Source organism: Mixophyes fleayi, chromosome 6 (genome assembly GCF_038048845.1).
Source record: "Mixophyes fleayi isolate aMixFle1 chromosome 6, aMixFle1.hap1, whole genome shotgun sequence".
In the NCBI taxonomy this organism is placed as follows: domain Eukaryota; kingdom Metazoa; phylum Chordata; class Amphibia; order Anura; family Limnodynastidae; genus Mixophyes; species Mixophyes fleayi.
In genome coordinates this window covers 217,206,965-217,229,095 of record NC_134407.1, presented here as the reverse complement: position 1 = coordinate 217,229,095, position 22,131 = coordinate 217,206,965, and the positions used below count along the sequence as shown (strand labels likewise).

At 45.4% G+C, this 22,131-nt stretch overlaps 1 protein-coding gene across 1 annotated transcript in view; it reads left to right on the top strand.

Moving 5' to 3' along the window:
- The window catches only part of LOC142095487 (uncharacterized), a 66,556-nt gene extending 49,224 nt beyond the window's left edge, over nt 1–17,332 (top strand). Inside the window, 1 exon segment of the mRNA XM_075178432.1 lies at nt 14,885–17,332. Coding sequence (XP_075034533.1) covers nt 14,885–15,972 — 1,088 coding nt within the window. The 3' untranslated portion in view covers nt 15,973–17,332.
- Nucleotides 17,333–22,131: the final 4,799 nt, after the last annotated feature.

Sequence of the window (22,131 nt, the reverse complement as noted above, 5' to 3'; positions counted from 1 at the left end):
AACGTCTAGTAATTAAACCCACCCTAGCTGAATGAAGATATCTTCTTGAAGGTTCCCACTTTCCAGTAACCATCTTTACTGATCATAAAAATCTGCTGTATCTTCAATCTGTTCAATGTTTGAAACCTCGCCAAACCCGCTGGTCTCTGGTTTTCTCTTGATTTGATCTGAATATTATTTTTAGAGCGAGGGACAAGAACAAGAAAGCTGATGCTCTCTCTCAAGCGTTTGAAGGCAGTCCAAATGTTGGGGAGACAGAAAATTACCCTATTCTGGATCCAAAATTCCACATATCTACCTCTGTGGATTTTTCTGTGACAATTTCTTTCTGCAAGACCTTAATATCCGTCTCGACTTTTCCTCATACTACCATCCCCAAATGAATGTTCAAACTGAGACACCTAATCAAATTTGGAGACTTGCATAAGTCTCTACACTTCTTCTAATCAAGATAACTGGAAGGACCTACTTCCATGGGTAAAATTCTCACATAGTAACCTTTTTCATAAGTCCTCCTTTTCTACTCCCTTCTTCACTGTCTATGGATGAACTGTAGTTTCACAATTCTCTTTCTTACCTCCTACTCTTTGTATTAGGATTTCGCTATTATTTGATCTAACCTAATTAAAATTCTCAAGAAATCTCAATCTCAAGAGCTCCTGCAAACACTACAATTTTTATTTTTGACAAAGAACAACGTGCTGTTGCTGCACTATAAAAAGGAGACACAGTCTGGCTGTCAACTAGGAACATATGTTTAAAACTTCCATGTATGTAAGTTTGCATCCAAATACATTGGACCTTTCAAAATCCTTCAAGTAATCAACCCAGTGTCACGGGCACTAGGAGTCTTTACCCAGGGATCACCAGATGGTAGGCTTACCAGAGCAATGTAGATGGTAATAGGGTACTCTGGTAGCTGGGTGATCACGGAACATGAAATGATGGCCGATGAGATGCTCAGGAAAGTCTATGACTAGCAACACTGGTAATAATGAGATAATAATACACAAGGAACTGTATGGACAAGGACACGTGAAGATAGTCAGTGGTCTGCGATAGCAAGTTGTACCACTGCTATAGTGAGGAGGAATGTCCAACAGAAACAAGGAGGTGATGAGAGTCAGCGGTCTGCGGGTAGCAAGTTGTACCGCTGTCTGAGTGAAGGAATGGAATCCAAGTGGAGGTATCCAGGTAGTCAGTGGTCTGCAGTAGCAAGTTGTACCACTGCTATGTGAGAGGAGGATGGAACAGGTGATACCGGAAACAGGGATCAGTGGTCTGACATCAGCAAGTTGTACCACTGAATATATATGTGAGGAGGTGCACGGGGGAAGACTGCAACACAGGATATACACAGGCACCTTATACACGATCCACAGTAATATGCACAATATAGATATATATATATATAAATGACTGAGCAGGTCTGCAATCTAGAAAGTCTCTTGAAGTAGTCCAGCACAATGATAACACAGTCAATGATGGCAATAGACTCAGCGGATAGCAGACTCCAGAGAGAACCAAACACAGTCCAGCAAGATATGCAATACACAGCACAGTCAATGAGAAGTATGCATACCGTGGTTCAGCAGTAGCAGTCAGATGGGATAGTAGCGGTACCTGAGCGGCTAGAGGCCGACTGGATAGAAAGTCCCTGGACAGGTGAGGCAGAGGTCTAGCAGGTGCAGCGCACAGGTGAGTAGACCAACAGGGACACGAATCCACAGGAGTCAGCAACACGTGGAACTGGACTCATAGGAGACCCAGGAGAATGGAGATGATCCAGCAGAGGGTAGTAGATGAGATACAAATCCAGTGCTGACAGGAGGGTAGAGACCAGTGGAACACGTGAAGGCGTGGAGAGTGGATCAGCAGGAGATGGACGATAGCGCTGACCACAGCAGCAGGGCTCAGCGGCCCACGGAGGTAACCAGTAGCAACCACAGGAACCAACAGCGATGGGAAACAGGAGTGCAGCGCAGGGCAGGAGCTGTTGATCACGAAGTGTAGCAGATGGTCATGAAAGCGGCAGTCTCGAGGAAGTCACAGCAAAGATGAGATGAGACTGTAGTGCACGGAGGCAGCGGATAGTAATCAGCTGGCAGTCACGATGTTGAACACAGGCGAGTTGCAAGCAGGAGACTGTAGTGCACGGAGGCAGCGGATAGTAGCCAGCTGGCAGTCACGATGATGAACACAGGCGAGCTGCAAGCAGGAGACCGTAGTGCACGGAGGCAGCGGATAGTAGTCAGCTGGCAGTCACGATGATGAACACAGGCGAGTTGCAAGCAGGAGACTGTAGTGCACAGAGGCAGCGGATAGGAATCAGCAAACAGACTTGATGAGAAGCAGGTGAGTGAAGTAAAAGCTGGAGTGCACGGAGGCAGCGGATAGCAATGAGCAAACAGTCACATTGATATAAAATAACGTTGAAGTGGTTTAGAAGACTGTAGTGCACGGAGGCAGCGGATAGGAATCAGCAAACAGTCCTGATGATACAGTTGATGGTAGAAGTGGTTTAGAAGACTGTAGTGCACGGAGGCAGCGGATAGGAATCAGCAAACAGTCCTGATGATACAGTTGATGGTAGAAGTGGTATGGAAACCACAGGAATAGAAGTGGTTTGGAAACTACAGGAATCAGCAGCGCTGAATACACGAGGAATACAGGAACACCTTCAGAGACTCATGAGGAATGAGACTCCAAGATCAGGCAACGTGGAGTTGACCACAGGTGCTTAATATAGGGAGGTTGCCTGATCTGCCAATTGAGTTAAAGGGGTATACACTGAAGTATAGAAAAGGGCTGCGCATGCGCAGACCCTCAGGATGGTGGACGACCACGGTTCCTAAATGTCCGGGAAGAGGCACTCACGGTCCGGTGAGTGACAGTACCCCCCCTTTTAAAGGTGGGCACAGAACGCCTGGAACCGGGCTTGTCCGGATTTTTGGAGTAAAACTTCTTCAAAAGGGCAGGAGCATTAAGATCTTCAGCTTTGATCCAAGAGCGCTCCTCAGGACCAAAGCCCTTCCAATGAACGAGGAAGTGGAGGACTCCTCGCGAAATTTTTGCATCTAGTACCTCGGTAATCTCAAAATCCTCCTCCTGATGAACTTGAACTGGCTGCGGAGCTGAGGGAGGAGTTGAAAAACGGTTGATAGTAATGGCATTGAGTCCACGAAAATCTATACAAGGGCGTAATGATCCATCCTTCTTTTTGACAAAGAAGAACCCAGCTCCAGCGGGCGAGGTGGAAGGTCGAATGAACCCACGCTGGAGGTTCTCCCGTATATATTCAGATGTAGCTTGAGTTTCAGGTAACGAGAGTGGATAGACCCGGCCCCTGGGAGGAGTCTTGCCAGGAAGAAGATCAATCGGACAATCCCAAGAACGATGAGGAGGAAGACGTTCAGACTGAGCTTTATCAAAAACATCGGTAAATGAAGCATATTGAGGAGGGAGTCCCGGTGAAATAGCTGAGATGGAAGCTTGCTGTACCTTGAGAGGAATGACTTGGGAAAGGCAATGATGGTGACATTCAGGCCCCCAAGACGTGACTTGAGGGGTGCGCCAGTCAATCTGGGGAGAGTGACACTGAAGCCATGGAAGGCCTAGGACAATCAGACTTGTCGTAACAGGAAGAATTAAAAACGATATCTCTTCATGATGCAGAGCACCAATCTGAAGGGTTACTGGAGACGTACTCTGGGTGATGAGACCGTTGATGAGACGTGATCCATCGATAGCCGTCACAGTAATGGGAGTTTTTAAGGTAATCACTGGTAGAGACCATTGATTTACTAACGATTTGGAAATAAAATTTCCTGCTGCTCCGGAATCAATCAATGCCTGTGACTCAAAGGTTTTGGTAGCAAAGGAAATAGTCACATCAAAAGCGCAGACTTTAGATTTCATAGACGATGGAGAGGACTCCAGGGACCCTAACTTCACCTCTCCAGAACTAGTTAGGGCCTGGCATTTCCCGATCTCTTAGGGCAGGAGCTGAGGACATGAGTGGAATCAGCACAATAGATACAGAGTCTATTCTTGACTCTTCGTCTCCTCTCCTCAGAAGATAACTTGGAACGTCCTATCTCCATGGGAATCACAGCAGGTGACACTGGACGAAATTGAGGGTTAGAGCGAAGAGGTGCTTTAGCAGAAGTCGTTTTCTCAGCCTCTCTTTCACGAAATCTCATATCAACACGATGGCATAGAGAGATCAAATCTTCAAGGGACGAAGGAAGCTCTTGAGTAGTCAGTGCATCTTTAATTTTATCGGAAAGCCCCTGCCAGAAGGCGGCAACTAGGGCTTCAGTGTTCCACTGAAGTTCAGAGGCTAAGATCCTAAATTGAATGACGTACTGGCCTACAGTATGAGATCCTTGTCGCAGACGGAGGATGCTGGAAGCAGCGGAGGTCACACGACCTGGTTCATCGAACACACTTCGGAATGTAGAAATGAATTTGGCACTATCTTGTAATATTGGATCGTTCCTCTCCCACAAAGGGGAGGCCCAAGCCAGGGCTTGTCCTGAAAACAAAGAGATAAGATAGGCCACTCTGGAACGATGGGTAGAAAAATTTTGAGGTTGGAGCTCAAAATGGACTGAACATTGGTTAAGGAAACCCCTACAAGTTTTGGGGTCTCCATCGTACTTTGACGGAGTAGGCAGGTGAAGCGTGGAAGCTGTAGGCACCTGGGATGGCAATGGGGAAACGGAGGAAAGCACAGGAGCTTCAGTAGTAGCTGTCACAGTCTGTCCAGATGTTCCTTGGGAGGTTAATGACTGATAACACTGAAGTAACAGCTGTTGGCGGGCATCCTGTTGTTCCACACGGCTAACCAGATGTTGCAGCATCTCTTTGGCGGTAGGTTCCGCATCTGGGTCTGTCATGGCCTGATCTTACTGTCACGGGCACTAGGAGTCTTTACCCAGGGATCACCAGATGGTAGGCTTACCAGAGCAATGTAGATGGTAATAGGGTACTCTGGTAGCTGGGTGATCACGGAACATGAAATGATGGCCGATGAGATGCTCAGGAAAGTCTATGACTAGCAACACTGGTAATAATGAGATAATAATACACAAGGAACTGTATGGACAAGGACACGTGAAGATAGTCAGTGGTCTGCGATAGCAAGTTGTACCACTGCTATAGTGAGGAGGAATGTCCAACAGAAACAAGGAGGTGATGAGAGTCAGCGGTCTGCGGGTAGCAAGTTGTACCGCTGTCTGAGTGAAGGAATGGAATCCAAGTGGAGGTATCCAGGTAGTCAGTGGTCTGCAGTAGCAAGTTGTACCACTGCTATGTGAGAGGAGGATGGAACAGGTGATACCGGAAACAGGGATCAGTGGTCTGACATCAGCAAGTTGTACCACTGAATATATATGTGAGGAGGTGCATGGGGGAAGACTGCAACACAGGATATACACAGGCACCTTATACACGATCCACAGTAATATGCACAATATAGATATATATATATATAAATGACTGAGCAGGTCTGCAATCTAGAAAGTCTCTTGAAGTAGTCCAGCACAATGATAACACAGTCAATGATGGCAATAGACTCAGCGGATAGCAGACTCCAGAGAGAACCAAACACAGTCCAGCAAGATATGCAATACACAGCACAGTCAATGAGAAGTATGCATACCGTGGTTCAGCAGTAGCAGTCAGATGGGATAGTAGCGGTACCTGAGCGGCTAGAGGCCGACTGGATAGAAAGTCCCTGGACAGGTGAGGCAGAGGTCTAGCAGGTGCAGCGCACAGGTGAGTAGACCAACAGGGACACGAATCCACAGGAGTCAGCAACACGTGGAACTGGACTCATAGGAGACCCAGGAGAATGGAGATGATCCAGCAGAGGGTAGTAGATGAGATACAAATCCAGTGCTGACAGGAGGGTAGAGACCAGTGGAACACGTGAAGGCGTGGAGAGTGGATCAGCAGGAGATGGACGATAGCGCTGACCACAGCAGCAGGGCTCAGCGGCCCACGGAGGTAACCAGTAGCAACCACAGGAACCAACAGCGATGGGAAACAGGAGTGCAGCGCAGGGCAGGAGCTGTTGATCACGAAGTGTAGCAGATGGTCATGAAAGCGGCAGTCTCGAGGAAGTCACAGCAAAGATGAGATGAGACTGTAGTGCACGGAGGCAGCGGATAGTAATCAGCTGGCAGTCACGATGTTGAACACAGGCGAGTTGCAAGCAGGAGACTGTAGTGCACGGAGGCAGCGGATAGTAGCCAGCTGGCAGTCACGATGATGAACACAGGCGAGCTGCAAGCAGGAGACCGTAGTGCACGGAGGCAGCGGATAGTAGTCAGCTGGCAGTCACGATGATGAACACAGGCGAGTTGCAAGCAGGAGACTGTAGTGCACAGAGGCAGCGGATAGGAATCAGCAAACAGACTTGATGAGAAGCAGGTGAGTGAAGTAAAAGCTGGAGTGCACGGAGGCAGCGGATAGCAATGAGCAAACAGTCACATTGATATAAAATAACGTTGAAGTGGTTTAGAAGACTGTAGTGCACGGAGGCAGCGGATAGGAATCAGCAAACAGTCCTGATGATACAGTTGATGGTAGAAGTGGTTTAGAAGACTGTAGTGCACGGAGGCAGCGGATAGGAATCAGCAAACAGTCCTGATGATACAGTTGATGGTAGAAGTGGTATGGAAACCACAGGAATAGAAGTGGTTTGGAAACCACAGGAATCAGCAGCGCTGAATACACGAGGAATACAGGAACACCTTCAGAGACTCATGAGGAATGAGACTCCAAGATCAGGCAACGTGGAGTTGACCACAGGTGCTTAATATAGGGAGGTTGCCTGATCTGCCAATTGAGTTAAAGGGGTATACACTGAAGTATAGAAAAGGGCTGCGCATGCGCAGACCCTCAGGATGGTGGACGACCACGGTTCCTAAATGTCCGGGAAGAGGCACTCACGGTCCGGTGAGTGACAGTACCCCCCCTTTTAAAGGTGGGCACAGAACGCCTGGAACCGGGCTTGTCCGGATTTTTGGAGTAAAACTTCTTCAAAAGGGCAGGAGCATTAAGATCTTCAGCTTTGATCCAAGAGCGCTCCTCAGGACCAAAGCCCTTCCAATGAACGAGGAAGTGGAGGACTCCTCGCGAAATTTTTGCATCTAGTACCTCGGTAATCTCAAAATCCTCCTCCTGATGAACTTGAACTGGCTGCGGAGCTGAGGGAGGAGTTGAAAAACGGTTGATAGTAATGGCATTGAGTCCACGAAAATCTATACAAGGGCGTAATGATCCATCCTTCTTTTTGACAAAGAAGAACCCAGCTCCAGCGGGCGAGGTGGAAGGTCGAATGAACCCACGCTGGAGGTTCTCCCGTATATATTCAGATGTAGCTTGAGTTTCAGGTAACGAGAGTGGATAGACCCGGCCCCTGGGAGGAGTCTTGCCAGGAAGAAGATCAATCGGACAATCCCAAGAACGATGAGGAGGAAGACGTTCAGACTGAGCTTTATCAAAAACATCGGTAAATGAAGCATATTGAGGAGGGAGTCCCGGTGAAATAGCTGAGATGGAAGCTTGCTGTACCTTGAGAGGAATGACTTGGGAAAGGCAATGATGGTGACATTCAGGCCCCCAAGACGTGACTTGAGGGGTGCGCCAGTCAATCTGGGGAGAGTGACACTGAAGCCATGGAAGGCCTAGGACAATCAGACTTGTCGTAACAGGAAGAATTAAAAACGATATCTCTTCATGATGCAGAGCACCAATCTGAAGGGTTACTGGAGACGTACTCTGGGTGATGAGACCGTTGATGAGACGTGATCCATCGATAGCCGTCACAGTAATGGGAGTTTTTAAGGTAATCACTGGTAGAGACCATTGATTTACTAACGATTTGGAAATAAAATTTCCTGCTGCTCCGGAATCAATCAATGCCTGTGACTCAAAGGTTTTGGTAGCAAAGGAAATAGTCACATCAAAAGCGCAGACTTTAGATTTCATAGACGATGGAGAGGACTCCAGGGACCCTAACTTCACCTCTCCAGAACTAGTTAGGGCCTGGCATTTCCCGATCTCTTAGGGCAGGAGCTGAGGACATGAGTGGAATCAGCACAATAGATACAGAGTCTATTCTTGACTCTTCGTCTCCTCTCCTCAGAAGATAACTTGGAACGTCCTATCTCCATGGGAATCACAGCAGGTGACACTGGACGAAATTGAGGGTTAGAGCGAAGAGGTGCTTTAGCAGAAGTCGTTTTCTCAGCCTCTCTTTCACGAAATCTCATATCAACACGATGGCATAGAGAGATCAAATCTTCAAGGGACGAAGGAAGCTCTTGAGTAGTCAGTGCATCTTTAATTTTATCGGAAAGCCCCTGCCAGAAGGCGGCAACTAGGGCTTCAGTGTTCCACTGAAGTTCAGAGGCTAAGATCCTAAATTGAATGACGTACTGGCCTACAGTATGAGATCCTTGTCGCAGACGGAGGATGCTGGAAGCAGCGGAGGTCACACGACCTGGTTCATCGAACACACTTCGGAATGTAGAAATGAATTTGGCACTATCTTGTAATATTGGATCGTTCCTCTCCCACAAAGGGGAGGCCCAAGCCAGGGCTTGTCCTGAAAACAAAGAGATAAGATAGGCCACTCTGGAACGATGGGTAGAAAAATTTTGAGGTTGGAGCTCAAAATGGACTGAACATTGGTTAAGGAAACCCCTACAAGTTTTGGGGTCTCCATCGTACTTTGACGGAGTAGGCAGGTGAAGCGTGGAAGCTGTAGGCACCTGGGATGGCAATGGGGAAACGGAGGAAAGCACAGGAGCTTCAGTAGTAGCTGTCACAGTCTGTCCAGATGTTCCTTGGGAGGTTAATGACTGATAACACTGAAGTAACAGCTGTTGGCGGGCATCCTGTTGTTCCACACGGCTAACCAGATGTTGCAGCATCTCTTTGGCGGTAGGTTCCGCATCTGGGTCTGTCATGGCCTGATCTTACTGTCACGGGCACTAGGAGTCTTTACCCAGGGATCACCAGATGGTAGGCTTACCAGAGCAATGTAGATGGTAATAGGGTACTCTGGTAGCTGGGTGATCACGGAACATGAAATGATGGCCGATGAGATGCTCAGGAAAGTCTATGACTAGCAACACTGGTAATAATGAGATAATAATACACAAGGAACTGTATGGACAAGGACACGTGAAGATAGTCAGTGGTCTGCGATAGCAAGTTGTACCACTGCTATAGTGAGGAGGAATGTCCAACAGAAACAAGGAGGTGATGAGAGTCAGCGGTCTGCGGGTAGCAAGTTGTACCGCTGTCTGAGTGAAGGAATGGAATCCAAGTGGAGGTATCCAGGTAGTCAGTGGTCTGCAGTAGCAAGTTGTACCACTGCTATGTGAGAGGAGGATGGAACAGGTGATACCGGAAACAGGGATCAGTGGTCTGACATCAGCAAGTTGTACCACTGAATATATATGTGAGGAGGTGCATGGGGGAAGACTGCAACACAGGATATACACAGGCACCTTATACACGATCCACAGTAATATGCACAATATAGATATATATATATATAAATGACTGAGCAGGTCTGCAATCTAGAAAGTCTCTTGAAGTAGTCCAGCACAATGATAACACAGTCAATGATGGCAATAGACTCAGCGGATAGCAGACTCCAGAGAGAACCAAACACAGTCCAGCAAGATATGCAATACACAGCACAGTCAATGAGAAGTATGCATACCGTGGTTCAGCAGTAGCAGTCAGATGGGATAGTAGCGGTACCTGAGCGGCTAGAGGCCGACTGGATAGAAAGTCCCTGGACAGGTGAGGCAGAGGTCTAGCAGGTGCAGCGCACAGGTGAGTAGACCAACAGGGACACGAATCCACAGGAGTCAGCAACACGTGGAACTGGACTCATAGGAGACCCAGGAGAATGGAGATGATCCAGCAGAGGGTAGTAGATGAGATACAAATCCAGTGCTGACAGGAGGGTAGAGACCAGTGGAACACGTGAAGGCGTGGAGAGTGGATCAGCAGGAGATGGACGATAGCGCTGACCACAGCAGCAGGGCTCAGCGGCCCACGGAGGTAACCAGTAGCAACCACAGGAACCAACAGCGATGGGAAACAGGAGTGCAGCGCAGGGCAGGAGCTGTTGATCACGAAGTGTAGCAGATGGTCATGAAAGCGGCAGTCTCGAGGAAGTCACAGCAAAGATGAGATGAGACTGTAGTGCACGGAGGCAGCGGATAGTAATCAGCTGGCAGTCACGATGTTGAACACAGGCGAGTTGCAAGCAGGAGACTGTAGTGCACGGAGGCAGCGGATAGTAGCCAGCTGGCAGTCACGATGATGAACACAGGCGAGCTGCAAGCAGGAGACCGTAGTGCACGGAGGCAGCGGATAGTAGTCAGCTGGCAGTCACGATGATGAACACAGGCGAGTTGCAAGCAGGAGACTGTAGTGCACAGAGGCAGCGGATAGGAATCAGCAAACAGACTTGATGAGAAGCAGGTGAGTGAAGTAAAAGCTGGAGTGCACGGAGGCAGCGGATAGCAATGAGCAAACAGTCACATTGATATAAAATAACGTTGAAGTGGTTTAGAAGACTGTAGTGCACGGAGGCAGCGGATAGGAATCAGCAAACAGTCCTGATGATACAGTTGATGGTAGAAGTGGTTTAGAAGACTGTAGTGCACGGAGGCAGCGGATAGGAATCAGCAAACAGTCCTGATGATACAGTTGATGGTAGAAGTGGTATGGAAACCACAGGAATAGAAGTGGTTTGGAAACCACAGGAATCAGCAGCGCTGAATACACGAGGAATACAGGAACACCTTCAGAGACTCATGAGGAATGAGACTCCAAGATCAGGCAACGTGGAGTTGACCACAGGTGCTTAATATAGGGAGGTTGCCTGATCTGCCAATTGAGTTAAAGGGGTATACACTGAAGTATAGAAAAGGGCTGCGCATGCGCAGACCCTCAGGATGGTGGACGACCACGGTTCCTAAATGTCCGGGAAGAGGCACTCACGGTCCGGTGAGTGACAGTACCCCCCCTTTTAAAGGTGGGCACAGAACGCCTGGAACCGGGCTTGTCCGGATTTTTGGAGTAAAACTTCTTCAAAAGGGCAGGAGCATTAAGATCTTCAGCTTTGATCCAAGAGCGCTCCTCAGGACCAAAGCCCTTCCAATGAACGAGGAAGTGGAGGACTCCTCGCGAAATTTTTGCATCTAGTACCTCGGTAATCTCAAAATCCTCCTCCTGATGAACTTGAACTGGCTGCGGAGCTGAGGGAGGAGTTGAAAAACGGTTGATAGTAATGGCATTGAGTCCACGAAAATCTATACAAGGGCGTAATGATCCATCCTTCTTTTTGACAAAGAAGAACCCAGCTCCAGCGGGCGAGGTGGAAGGTCGAATGAACCCACGCTGGAGGTTCTCCCGTATATATTCAGATGTAGCTTGAGTTTCAGGTAACGAGAGTGGATAGACCCGGCCCCTGGGAGGAGTCTTGCCAGGAAGAAGATCAATCGGACAATCCCAAGAACGATGAGGAGGAAGACGTTCAGACTGAGCTTTATCAAAAACATCGGTAAATGAAGCATATTGAGGAGGGAGTCCCGGTGAAATAGCTGAGATGGAAGCTTGCTGTACCTTGAGAGGAATGACTTGGGAAAGGCAATGATGGTGACATTCAGGCCCCCAAGACGTGACTTGAGGGGTGCGCCAGTCAATCTGGGGAGAGTGACACTGAAGCCATGGAAGGCCTAGGACAATCGGACTTGTCGTAACAGGAAGAATTAAAAACGATATCTCTTCATGATGCAGAGCACCAATCTGAAGGGTTACTGGAGACGTACTCTGGGTGATGAGACCGTTGATGAGACGTGATCCATCGATAGCCGTCACAGTAATGGGAGTTTTTAAGGTAATCACTGGTAGAGACCATTGATTTACTAACGATTTGGAAATAAAATTTCCTGCTGCTCCGGAATCAATCAATGCCTGTGACTCAAAGGTTTTGGTAGCAAAGGAAATAGTCACATCAAAAGCGCAGACTTTAGATTTCATAGACGATGGAGAGGACTCCAGGGACCCTAACTTCACCTCTCCAGAACTAGTTAGGGCCTGGCATTTCCCGATCTCTTAGGGCAGGAGCTGAGGACATGAGTGGAATCAGCACAATAGATACAGAGTCTATTCTTGACTCTTCGTCTCCTCTCCTCAGAAGATAACTTGGAACGTCCTATCTCCATGGGAATCACAGCAGGTGACACTGGACGAAATTGAGGGTTAGAGCGAAGAGGTGCTTTAGCAGAAGTCGTTTTCTCAGCCTCTCTTTCACGAAATCTCATATCAACACGATGGCATAGAGAGATCAAATCTTCAAGGGACGAATGATACAGTTGATGGTAGAAGTGGTATGGAAACCACAGGAATAGAAGTGGTTTGGAAACCACAGGAATCAGCAGCGCTGAATACACGAGGAATACAGGAACACCTTCAGAGACTCATGAGGAATGAGACTCCAAGATCAGGCAACGTGGAGTTGACCACAGGTGCTTAATATAGGGAGGTTGCCTGATCTGCCAATTGAGTTAAAGGGGTATACACTGAAGTATAGAAAAGGGCTGCGCATGCGCAGACCCTCAGGATGGTGGACGACCACGGTTCCTAAATGTCCGGGAAGAGGCACTCACGGTCCGGTGAGTGACACCCAGTGTCTTTCAAGCTAAAGTTATCATCTTCACTTCGCATTTCCAATACCTTCCATATCTCTTTACTGAAGCCACTCATTACAAATCGTTTTTCCACTGTGTTTTCTCCTCCATCTGTAACCGGCACTCAGCAAGTGGACGAATCTGAAGTCAAATAGATCCTCAAATACAGATGTTCCCGAGGAGACGATTCAATACTTGGTTGATTGGAAAGATTTTGTCCTGAAGAATGATCCTGGGTTGACTCCTCTGATACTCAATATAATAACAAACCCTGTGTAGGGTGTTCGGTGCCCACATTTAAGAGGGGTGGTACTGTCATGTGCCGGACCCTCCAACTCACTTACAGGGGTGCAGTGCGTAAAGTGGACCTACTCCACTGGGTCTACTCCAAGTGCTCATGAGTCCTCTATCTTCCGATGGCAGCCGCCATCTTAGATTCGAGTTTGCGCAGTATACTTTCTCTTGTTCAGCCATTGGCTGATTGTTGTTCATGCCCCTTCATCCTGCAGTCTAAATAAAGCACTTGTTCTGGCAAAATGGTGCCAGATCTTCAAGTCCTGTAGCCTGCTGGATTATTTAGCTCCTTTCAATTCCCCTGGTATTCTGTATTTGCGCTTATTCTTCAGATCCTGGTAACCAGCTTCAAATACTTCTCAGCTAATCTTGGTGTCCTGTATCCGTTCCTATTCTGGTCACCACTTGTCGACTAACAACATCTTCCCCTGTCACTCGCCTGTTACCCATCCAGAGGATCGCAACCTGTGGTGTGAAGCAACGAAGCCCAAATCTCCTTCAGGTCCCTGGCGAGAACCTTCATCTCTTTTAGCCATGGCGCATCCATGGTGGGTAGAGTAAAACAAGACTGCAAAGAGTACAACCGTCCCTGTGAATTTTGTGATACAAACTATTGAGGTAAAAGTATCTGTTCATTGCGGAGTCAGGAGCCATCAGGTTCTCTTAGACTCCTGCTTTCCTCCTCGGGTCATATAATTGTGTGCTACCAGCCAAAAGGTCTGACTGTTCTCCTCCCTACACTAACTGATGTTTTTCATACATCAGTATGATCTCATTGATCTTTGGGATAAAACCTCATGTGACAATACCCATGATCCTCGGTGTGTAATGGCATATATGACATTACATATGATCCGCCCTGTATACTACCACTTGTGACATTACCCATTATCTTCCTTGTATAATACCTGAATATTTGTTATCTATATGCATACATATGGCAGTACTAAAGCATGGTATAAGGTATAAGGTTTCACTCTTAAGATCACACAGACCCCATCACAACACACACTTCACACAGACTCCACCATCTTGTACACACAGAACTATAATCACACACTTGTCATTGCACAATAGCTCCCTTCAATTATCTGTGCTTGAATGCTATGTAGTATTGCTCATCATCTGATTTGTCTCTGTATCCTGCTCTGCTCTTATGTTTTTGATGCTTTTTTTTGCTGTTACCCATCTGTGTCCTGCTCCATTTTTCTACTCTGTCCTGATGTTCTCCTTCACTCTATGCAGTCATTGTTTTGTGTTGCTGCTTCCTACTTTGCTCTATTACTCTGTCCTACAGTTGTTCTTTCCTCTCAGTGCTTCTCTACACCAAAACCTTGGCTTAAATTAGTAGCTTGCCTCTGGCCACGGTGCTCTGTTATCTGAGGTTGACTATATAGACATATTGAGGCTGTATCACTATTTTGTTCTGCTACTTATTTGTCCCTGGATAATTTGGAGTAGTGTAAATACATGGATTGGCTTAATTTAACTCATGTCTCCTCTCTTTCCAAGGCTCTGGTGTCTGTGTGTGAGGGCAGTGGTTGAACAATGTTTCTGGCTAATGAGTCTTCCTGTCCTATGATTATTGCTGGGCAATGTGTGTGCTTAAGAAATGTTACTTGCAAAAGTCTGCATTTTGGGTGGAGTTGTCAAACGTGACTGTGTAATCTGGATGTTTATGCAATGTGCTTCTTAATGCGGTTGGGTTATATTTTAAGCAAAGGCATATTAGCTGATTGTACATTTATAATTGTAATAATTTTTGCAGCTTGCAAATTAAGATTAGACAACTAAACATGTTGAACTCACTAACAGTAAAAATATGTCTATTTCCATACATTTTATTTTACTTACAGCAGATGGACAGAAAAGCAGGAATACCTTGGAGGGATATCTCATTTTGTCTCCAGATTTTAACATAGATGATAACAACATCCCACAATATTCTCCAGGAGAAAACCGTATTACCCTAAATATAAATCCAGTGCTTCACAGTGCAGATGTTTCATCTGATCCCTCTAATTATGAGGAATGTTCTACTTATAACTCAGATACTATTACACAAAATACAGCTCATGGAGATGATACATTATTTCCGTCTTCTGAATGTGGTAAAAGTTTTATACAGTCAATCTTTGTTGGACATCAGAAAACTCACACAGGGAAGAAGCTTTTCAAGTTTCCATGTTCTGAGTGTGGGAAATGTTTTACCATCAAGTCAAATCTTGTTATACATCAAAGAATTCACACAGGTGAGAAGCCATTTCTATGTTCTGAGTGTGGGAAATGTTTTACCCAGAAATCACATCTTGTTTCACATGAGAGATTTCATAGAAGTGAGAAGCCATTTCCGTGTTCTGAGTGTGGGATATGTTTTACACGTATAACAAGTCTTGTTCTACATCAGAGACTTCATACAGGTGAAAAACCATTTCCGTGTTCTGAGTGTGGGAAATGTTTTGTACAGAAATCAGATCTTGTTAAACATCAGAGAATTCACACAGGTGAAAAACCATTTCCGTGTTCTGAGTGTGGGAAATGTTTTATGCAGAAATCATATCTTGTTGCACATCAGAGAATTCACACAGGTGAGAAGCCATTTCCATGTTCTGAGTGTGGGAAATGTTTTACACATAAATCAAGTCTTGTTAAACATCAGAGAATTCACACAGGTGAGAAGCCATTTCCATGTTCTGAGTGTGGGAAATGTTTTCCACATAAAGCAGATCTTATTAAACATCAGAGATTTCACACAGGTGAAAAACCATTTCCATGTTCTAAGTGTGGAAAATGTTTTACCCAGAAATCAGATCTTGTTAGACATCAGAGAAATCATTGAAGTGAAAAACCATTTCCATGTTCTGAGTGTGGGAAAAGTTTTACACAGAAACCAGGTCTTCTTAAACGTCAGAGAATACACGTAACAGAAAAGCAATTTCAATGAGCTGATAAACATGAGATATGTTCTATAAATGTAAATTATGACTGCCCGCCACTCTCCCTTCTCCCACCCACTACCCGCTTCTCGCTTCAGATATGGGACTATAGTACCAGAGCATTTGACTTGGTGGAAAATCACAAAATCATGTTCCCGCTGTGGAATAACCGAACCTTTCCCTCTGGACAACAATCTTTCATTCAAATCTAGTCTCAATGTGGACTTAGGTTTCTAACAGATATAGCTCCGATGCATATTTTTCCTCCAACGACGACACGATATCCCTCATAAGCACTTCTATCACTATCTACAGCTAAGACATCTATATCACTCAATCCCAGCACTTAAAGCAATGTAACAACTCACTCCTTTAGAATCCTTTTGTATAAATAAGTGTGTCCCCCCCGCCACGGGTTTAATCTCCACATCTTACCACCTTCTAGTGGCATTTCGGCAACCGGACAAAGACCCTAATGTGGGAAGAAGACCTTGGTAAAGTACTGGAACTGGAGGAATGGTCCAAGATCAGGAGACATGTTGCCAAGAGCTCTATTTGTGTGAAGACCAAAGAGAATGCATATAAACTACTTTATGTATTTAGTCCCTGCCCGTATAAAAGCTATATATCCTGACTCCTCTAGTTTTTGCTGGCTCGTGCCCTAAGATGGTGAGATTTTGGCAAAAGATCCATAACCTAATTCTTAGTCACTTCGCTACAAATTCCCCCCTGCCCTTCCTACTCTCTTCTACACAGACCTATACCTGACACTGACAAACATACAACAGTGCTCGGAAGTCAAATACTTAATGCCGCCAAATGTGTAGTAGCTGCCAACTGGAAGCAGCCTGAACCCCTACGTTACCCGAAGTGATCAATAGAATCTGGCAGACTTATCGCTGTGAGTATATTACAAGCATAATCAATGATCGGCCCATCAAAATTTCAAAATATCTGGCAACCCTGGCTTGTCACCTACGGAGTAGACCAACCAAGAACACATTAAAGCAGAGTTTGACATCACTGAATTAGTTTTAAGTCACACTTTGAACGTCTAACAATCCCCAGGACGCCAGGCTGAGTCTCCTTCATTCCCCTCCTTTCCCCCTACTAACCCCTCTATTTTCCCGTCTTAGCCCTTTAAACCTGATCTTTTCATCTTTTCTCACATTAAACCTCCTCCCCCCCCTCCTCTTCCCTCACCCCCTCCCTAGGTTTTACCTTCTCACTACCCACAACTTCGCAATTTAGCTTCATAACAAAGTTCTTAATAACAATTTTTTAAGTTTAAAAATTGTCTGATTTGCAACCTAACCTTTATGCTGTTAAAACCTGAAAAACTTTTCAATAAAATATGTAAAAAAAAATAAAAAATAAAAATAGGTAAATTATGAAAACAGGCATAAATACATTTACAGAGTGTTTATTCAGTATATTAGCATGTTATAATTTAATTACCATCCATAGATATAGGTGTAATGTGTCATTAACATACAACTGGAACAGATAGCTCAAGTATGGAACTATTTTAGTTTTCTTATTCTATTAGATATTGGCATCACTCTTCACATTAATAGCAGACCACATCTTGTTATATAGGGTCCTATGTAATATATAACATCTGTAGTGGTCTGGAGGTATAATGTAGTGTTCCAGTTCCCACATTATGTTTGGTCACACTCTCTAACTGAAGTTGTGATATGGTTTATATAATTAGTTTTGTTATATGCTGTTATCTTACTGGGGCTATTTACAAAGCTGGGAATACAATTATGTGATACCATGTGGTTATTTTTTTACAAACACACCCGTTTGTGTGTGGCTTAGTGGGCTAAGATGTGTCTACATGGGCGCAAAACTTCGCTCCTTTTTATGGAAGGAGCTAAATGGATCTGGGCACTCCTAGCTGAATGTAGTCTTACTAATGCACCTTACATGCAAAAACAAGATTTTGTCCTGCAGAGTAAGATGTTTAAATGAGGTTGAAAGGGAGGAGAGTTTGTCTTGCAGGGTCTTCCTGGTTTAGCAGAAGGACACAGGGCCTTCTACATCCTGGAAAATAACTTTTTGCATTTGCTTAGAGCTGGTAAAGTCACGCCTCAACCTATATTAATAAATGGAACGGCTGTCGGATCTTCCAGGCACAAATAATACAGGAAAGAGACATTAATACACGTGAAATAAAAATGACAATTTTACCAACACAATAGAAGGGGCCTGAGGCCTGATAGAGCTCAATTTAGATAAAAATACATTACATGAAGTGATGCGGCGTGCATTTGCTCAATATAAAATCCACTTTATTAAATATACACAATACACTAAAGAAAGAAATATATACATATATATATCTGAACCAATAATGTTGGAATAATCTCACCGTTAAACATGATTACAAAAATAAAAAATATATATATATATGCAGGATGTGTCCAGGGTTAATATTACAGGTCTATCTTTATATAGAATGTCGAAAGCAATCAGACTTTTTTTCTAATATATGTATTGCATTTTGGAACACATTCAGTAAATAAATAAAAATCAGCAACGTCTCATATATAGCGCTGTCCAAAATAGATAACCTATATTCTGAAGAGTGAGTGGCCAGTTCAGTTCTTAATAACAGTAAATAATATGAGTTGCAGGTGCTTCCTTACTCGATTCCATGTTTATTATCGCTCTTATGGGAGCCTGTCGGCAGCATAAAAATAGATACGATCTTTGTTCCAAAAGTGGAAAAAATATAGGAACAATCTCACCCAGTCCAGGAGTGGTTACTGCTCTGGGAAATAGCCCATTCTTAGTTCCACACAGTCCAGAACAACTCCCGCTGAGTGTCTCTCTGTAACATTCAGCTTACTAATTAACACAGGTCCCAGGTGGTGAGAACAAGATCTCTCTGCAGTTGTTCACAAAAGATGCAAATTTCCCTGCTGATTAGCACCCGACCATGCTGTATAAGATGCGTGTTTTCTTCCTTTTATCTGACGCGTGTCATTTTTCATCTTTGAAAAGTCATACTTGGGATGACAAAACGCGTCAGTTAAAAGGAAGAAAACACGCAGCATTAATAAAAGTGGAATCGAGTAAGGAAGCAAAATGCAATACACATTTTAGAAAGAAAGTCTGATTGTTTTTATCTTTCTATTTAAACATAGACCTGTAATATTAACCCTGGACACATGCTGCATGTTAGGAACAGCAGACAATTGCTGTTTCCATGGGTAGGGTACGGCTGAGCGATTCTGAGTATTCCGACAAGTGTGATTCCTACATAAAAACCCAGATGGCAGAAGAAGACGACTGAAATGGAAGCAGACTTACCTGAAAGACGACGAGGGAGATGTCCGATGGCAGCGCAGGCTGACAGGCGGCGATTGCGACTGGAGACCTGTCCGGCAGTGCAGTGTGACGTGGGCGCAAATTACTTGAATGGTAATTTAAAGCGGCAATATCCGGACCCCGCAGGCTAAGTGTTAAAGCAGTTAGCCTGCGGGGTCCGGGCATCTCCCTCGTCGTCTTTCAGGTAAGCCTGCTTCTATTTCAGTCGTCTTCTTCTGCCATCGGGGTTTTTATGTATGAATCACACTTGTCGGAATAGTGGTAATAGGTAATTCGATTACCAATGGTTTTCATTCTGTCTTCTGCAGTGTTTTGCTGTCAGCCTGGGTGTGATCACTTGAACTCCTCTCACCTGCAGCTTAATCTGAAACCTGCCCTGATTGGCTACTACTGGTTTAAATACCTGTCAGTTTCACTGACCCTTTGCCGGTTATAGCATTCACATGCTTGCTTTTCCGTGCTCCTGTTGATGTGAAAAGTCTGCTCCTGTTTGATATTCAGTTCTAACCTCTGTTTGTGACCTGACCATCGCTGTTTGCTGCCTGGATAGACCTTTTGCTTGTGACCTCGACTACGTTTGTTGCTGTCTGGTCGGAACCATTGCTTGTTCTTAGACTCTGCTTTCCATCTGTGAGATAATCTCCCAGCCACAAGATCCTGCTGCCCGCTATCCGCTCCATCATACTCACCTGTGTCACCTGTTTCTCCTTCCAGAATTTCAATTTGATCATGCTCTGGCACCTTGCACTGTGTTGCTCTCCAGCTCCATCTCCACACAGACCACTACTGGTACTACACCCATCTTTTACTCAACGCTGCCAAGCAGCTATAATGGTGGAGATTGGTACTACATCTTATTGCTCAGTATATCTTTCTTATCTGGTCCAGGTGTATCCTGCATCCTTGTTGCCATAGATACAGTATCTATGCTTAGCATCCCACTGTCAAGTCCTCTGTGGTGCCCACCTACCGGAGTTAAGTTATCATTGCTCGATAACTCCGGTACGACCGAGTACCGGCGAACATTTTGCTACACTCTGCAGGATGAGGGGCCTGTTCTATTCCTAATTGGCACTGGCAGACCAGGGGAACCGAGTCTAACGAGTTCTCCGGTGTTCACCAAGAACCACCGCAAGGTGGGATGGACTTAGCTGGCGAGATCTCGCAGGTTGCGGCCCCCTAGACTGTCTCAGGATGTAACACTAGGCCTAAAGGGTGAAGGACATACCCAGAAGATGACGCAGAGGTAATGATAGTACTGGAATCAGATACACTTGATGTAACTCAGAATGAACAAGCAAGTTCAGATGGGGTACACGAGTAGTCAGGTAATGAGTAGTTCGGTACACTGATGATCCAGCAATATGTAGTCAGACAGGCAAGGACCGGTACACAGAAGATCTAGACAGAGAAACACAGGGACCAGGGCAAAAGAACAGACAAGGCAGAAGTCAAACTACGTTGCACTGACACAGGCTGAGTGTCAGTGCAATGTCTAAATAGTGCTAGGCATTTTAAAATACCCACCCTGAAAAGGCGGATCATATGACCCGCCACCCGGAAGTGCCAAGATCTGGAAGGAACGAGCAGCGCTGGAGCGTGGAACATTTAAGTTTGTTACTCATATCTGGTTCCATAGAAATGGGGGTTGCTAAAGGTGAAGCTCTCATCAACAACAGGTTCCGATAGCTCAACTCGTTGGGTGATTTGTGACCTAATAACCGGCCCACATACTTGGGATTTACTCCCATGGATACTATTCCTCACAAGTGGCTAATCGACTGCAGGCTCAATATTAGATTGATAAAGAAATTTCTAACAGATTATTTGTTCATGAAAATGCCTCCAGGACTACCTCTTCTCAGGAAGTTGAGGTTCAAGAACCCAAGCTTCATCTTCCAGACAGATTTTCTGGCAACCAAAGGGATTTCCAAAAATTTAGGGAAAGTTGCAAATTATATTTCCAGATATGTTCTTGTTCTTCCGGTTCTGGACAGCAGAAGATACTAATCTTAGATCTTTGAAACAGGGACGTTGATCTGTGGAAGAATATTGTACTGAATTTCGTAGATGGGCTACAGATTGTGAATGGAATGACCCAGCTCTCCGCAGTCCGTTTCGTTCGGTGGTAGTCATGTTCTCGAACATGGTCAGTGAGGAGGTCAGTGAGACCTCCTCACTGACCAACGCACTGCACCCACACTGTATATTTTTCTTTATTGGTTTATTATGTATATTTAATAAAGTGGATTTTATATTAAGCAAATGCACTCCGTGTCACTCCATCTAAAGTATTATTCTCTAAATTGATCTATATTCGTCTTCAGGCGCATTTTCTATTGTGTTGGTAAAATTGCCATGCTGCTTTGGCCCCCCTTCATACTCTACCATGCTGCCTTTGCCCCCTTCACACTCTGCCATGCTGTCTTTGCTCCCCCTTTACTCTCTGCCATGCTGCTTTGGTCCCGCTTCATACTCTGCCATGCTGCCTTTGCCCCCCTTCACACTGTGCCATGCTGCCTTTGCTACCCCTTCACTCGCTGCCATGCTGCCTTTGCCCCTCTTCACACTCTGCTATGCTGTCTTTCTCCCCTCTTGCTTCCATTCCTTCACTTACCGTTTCTATCGTCTTCTTTCTTATCTTTTCTTCTCTTCTTCTGTCTTCTTTCTTCTTGCGACTTCTCTCTGCACTGTTCTTCACTTAACGGCGCCCCTCTTCCATGCGTTAATATGCTGCAAGGGAAATATACCCGCATAAAGTTTCACACTCTGACCAAGCTGTAGCTACGTGCAGTGATCCCAAGGCAGTGACCTGAGTAACAGAG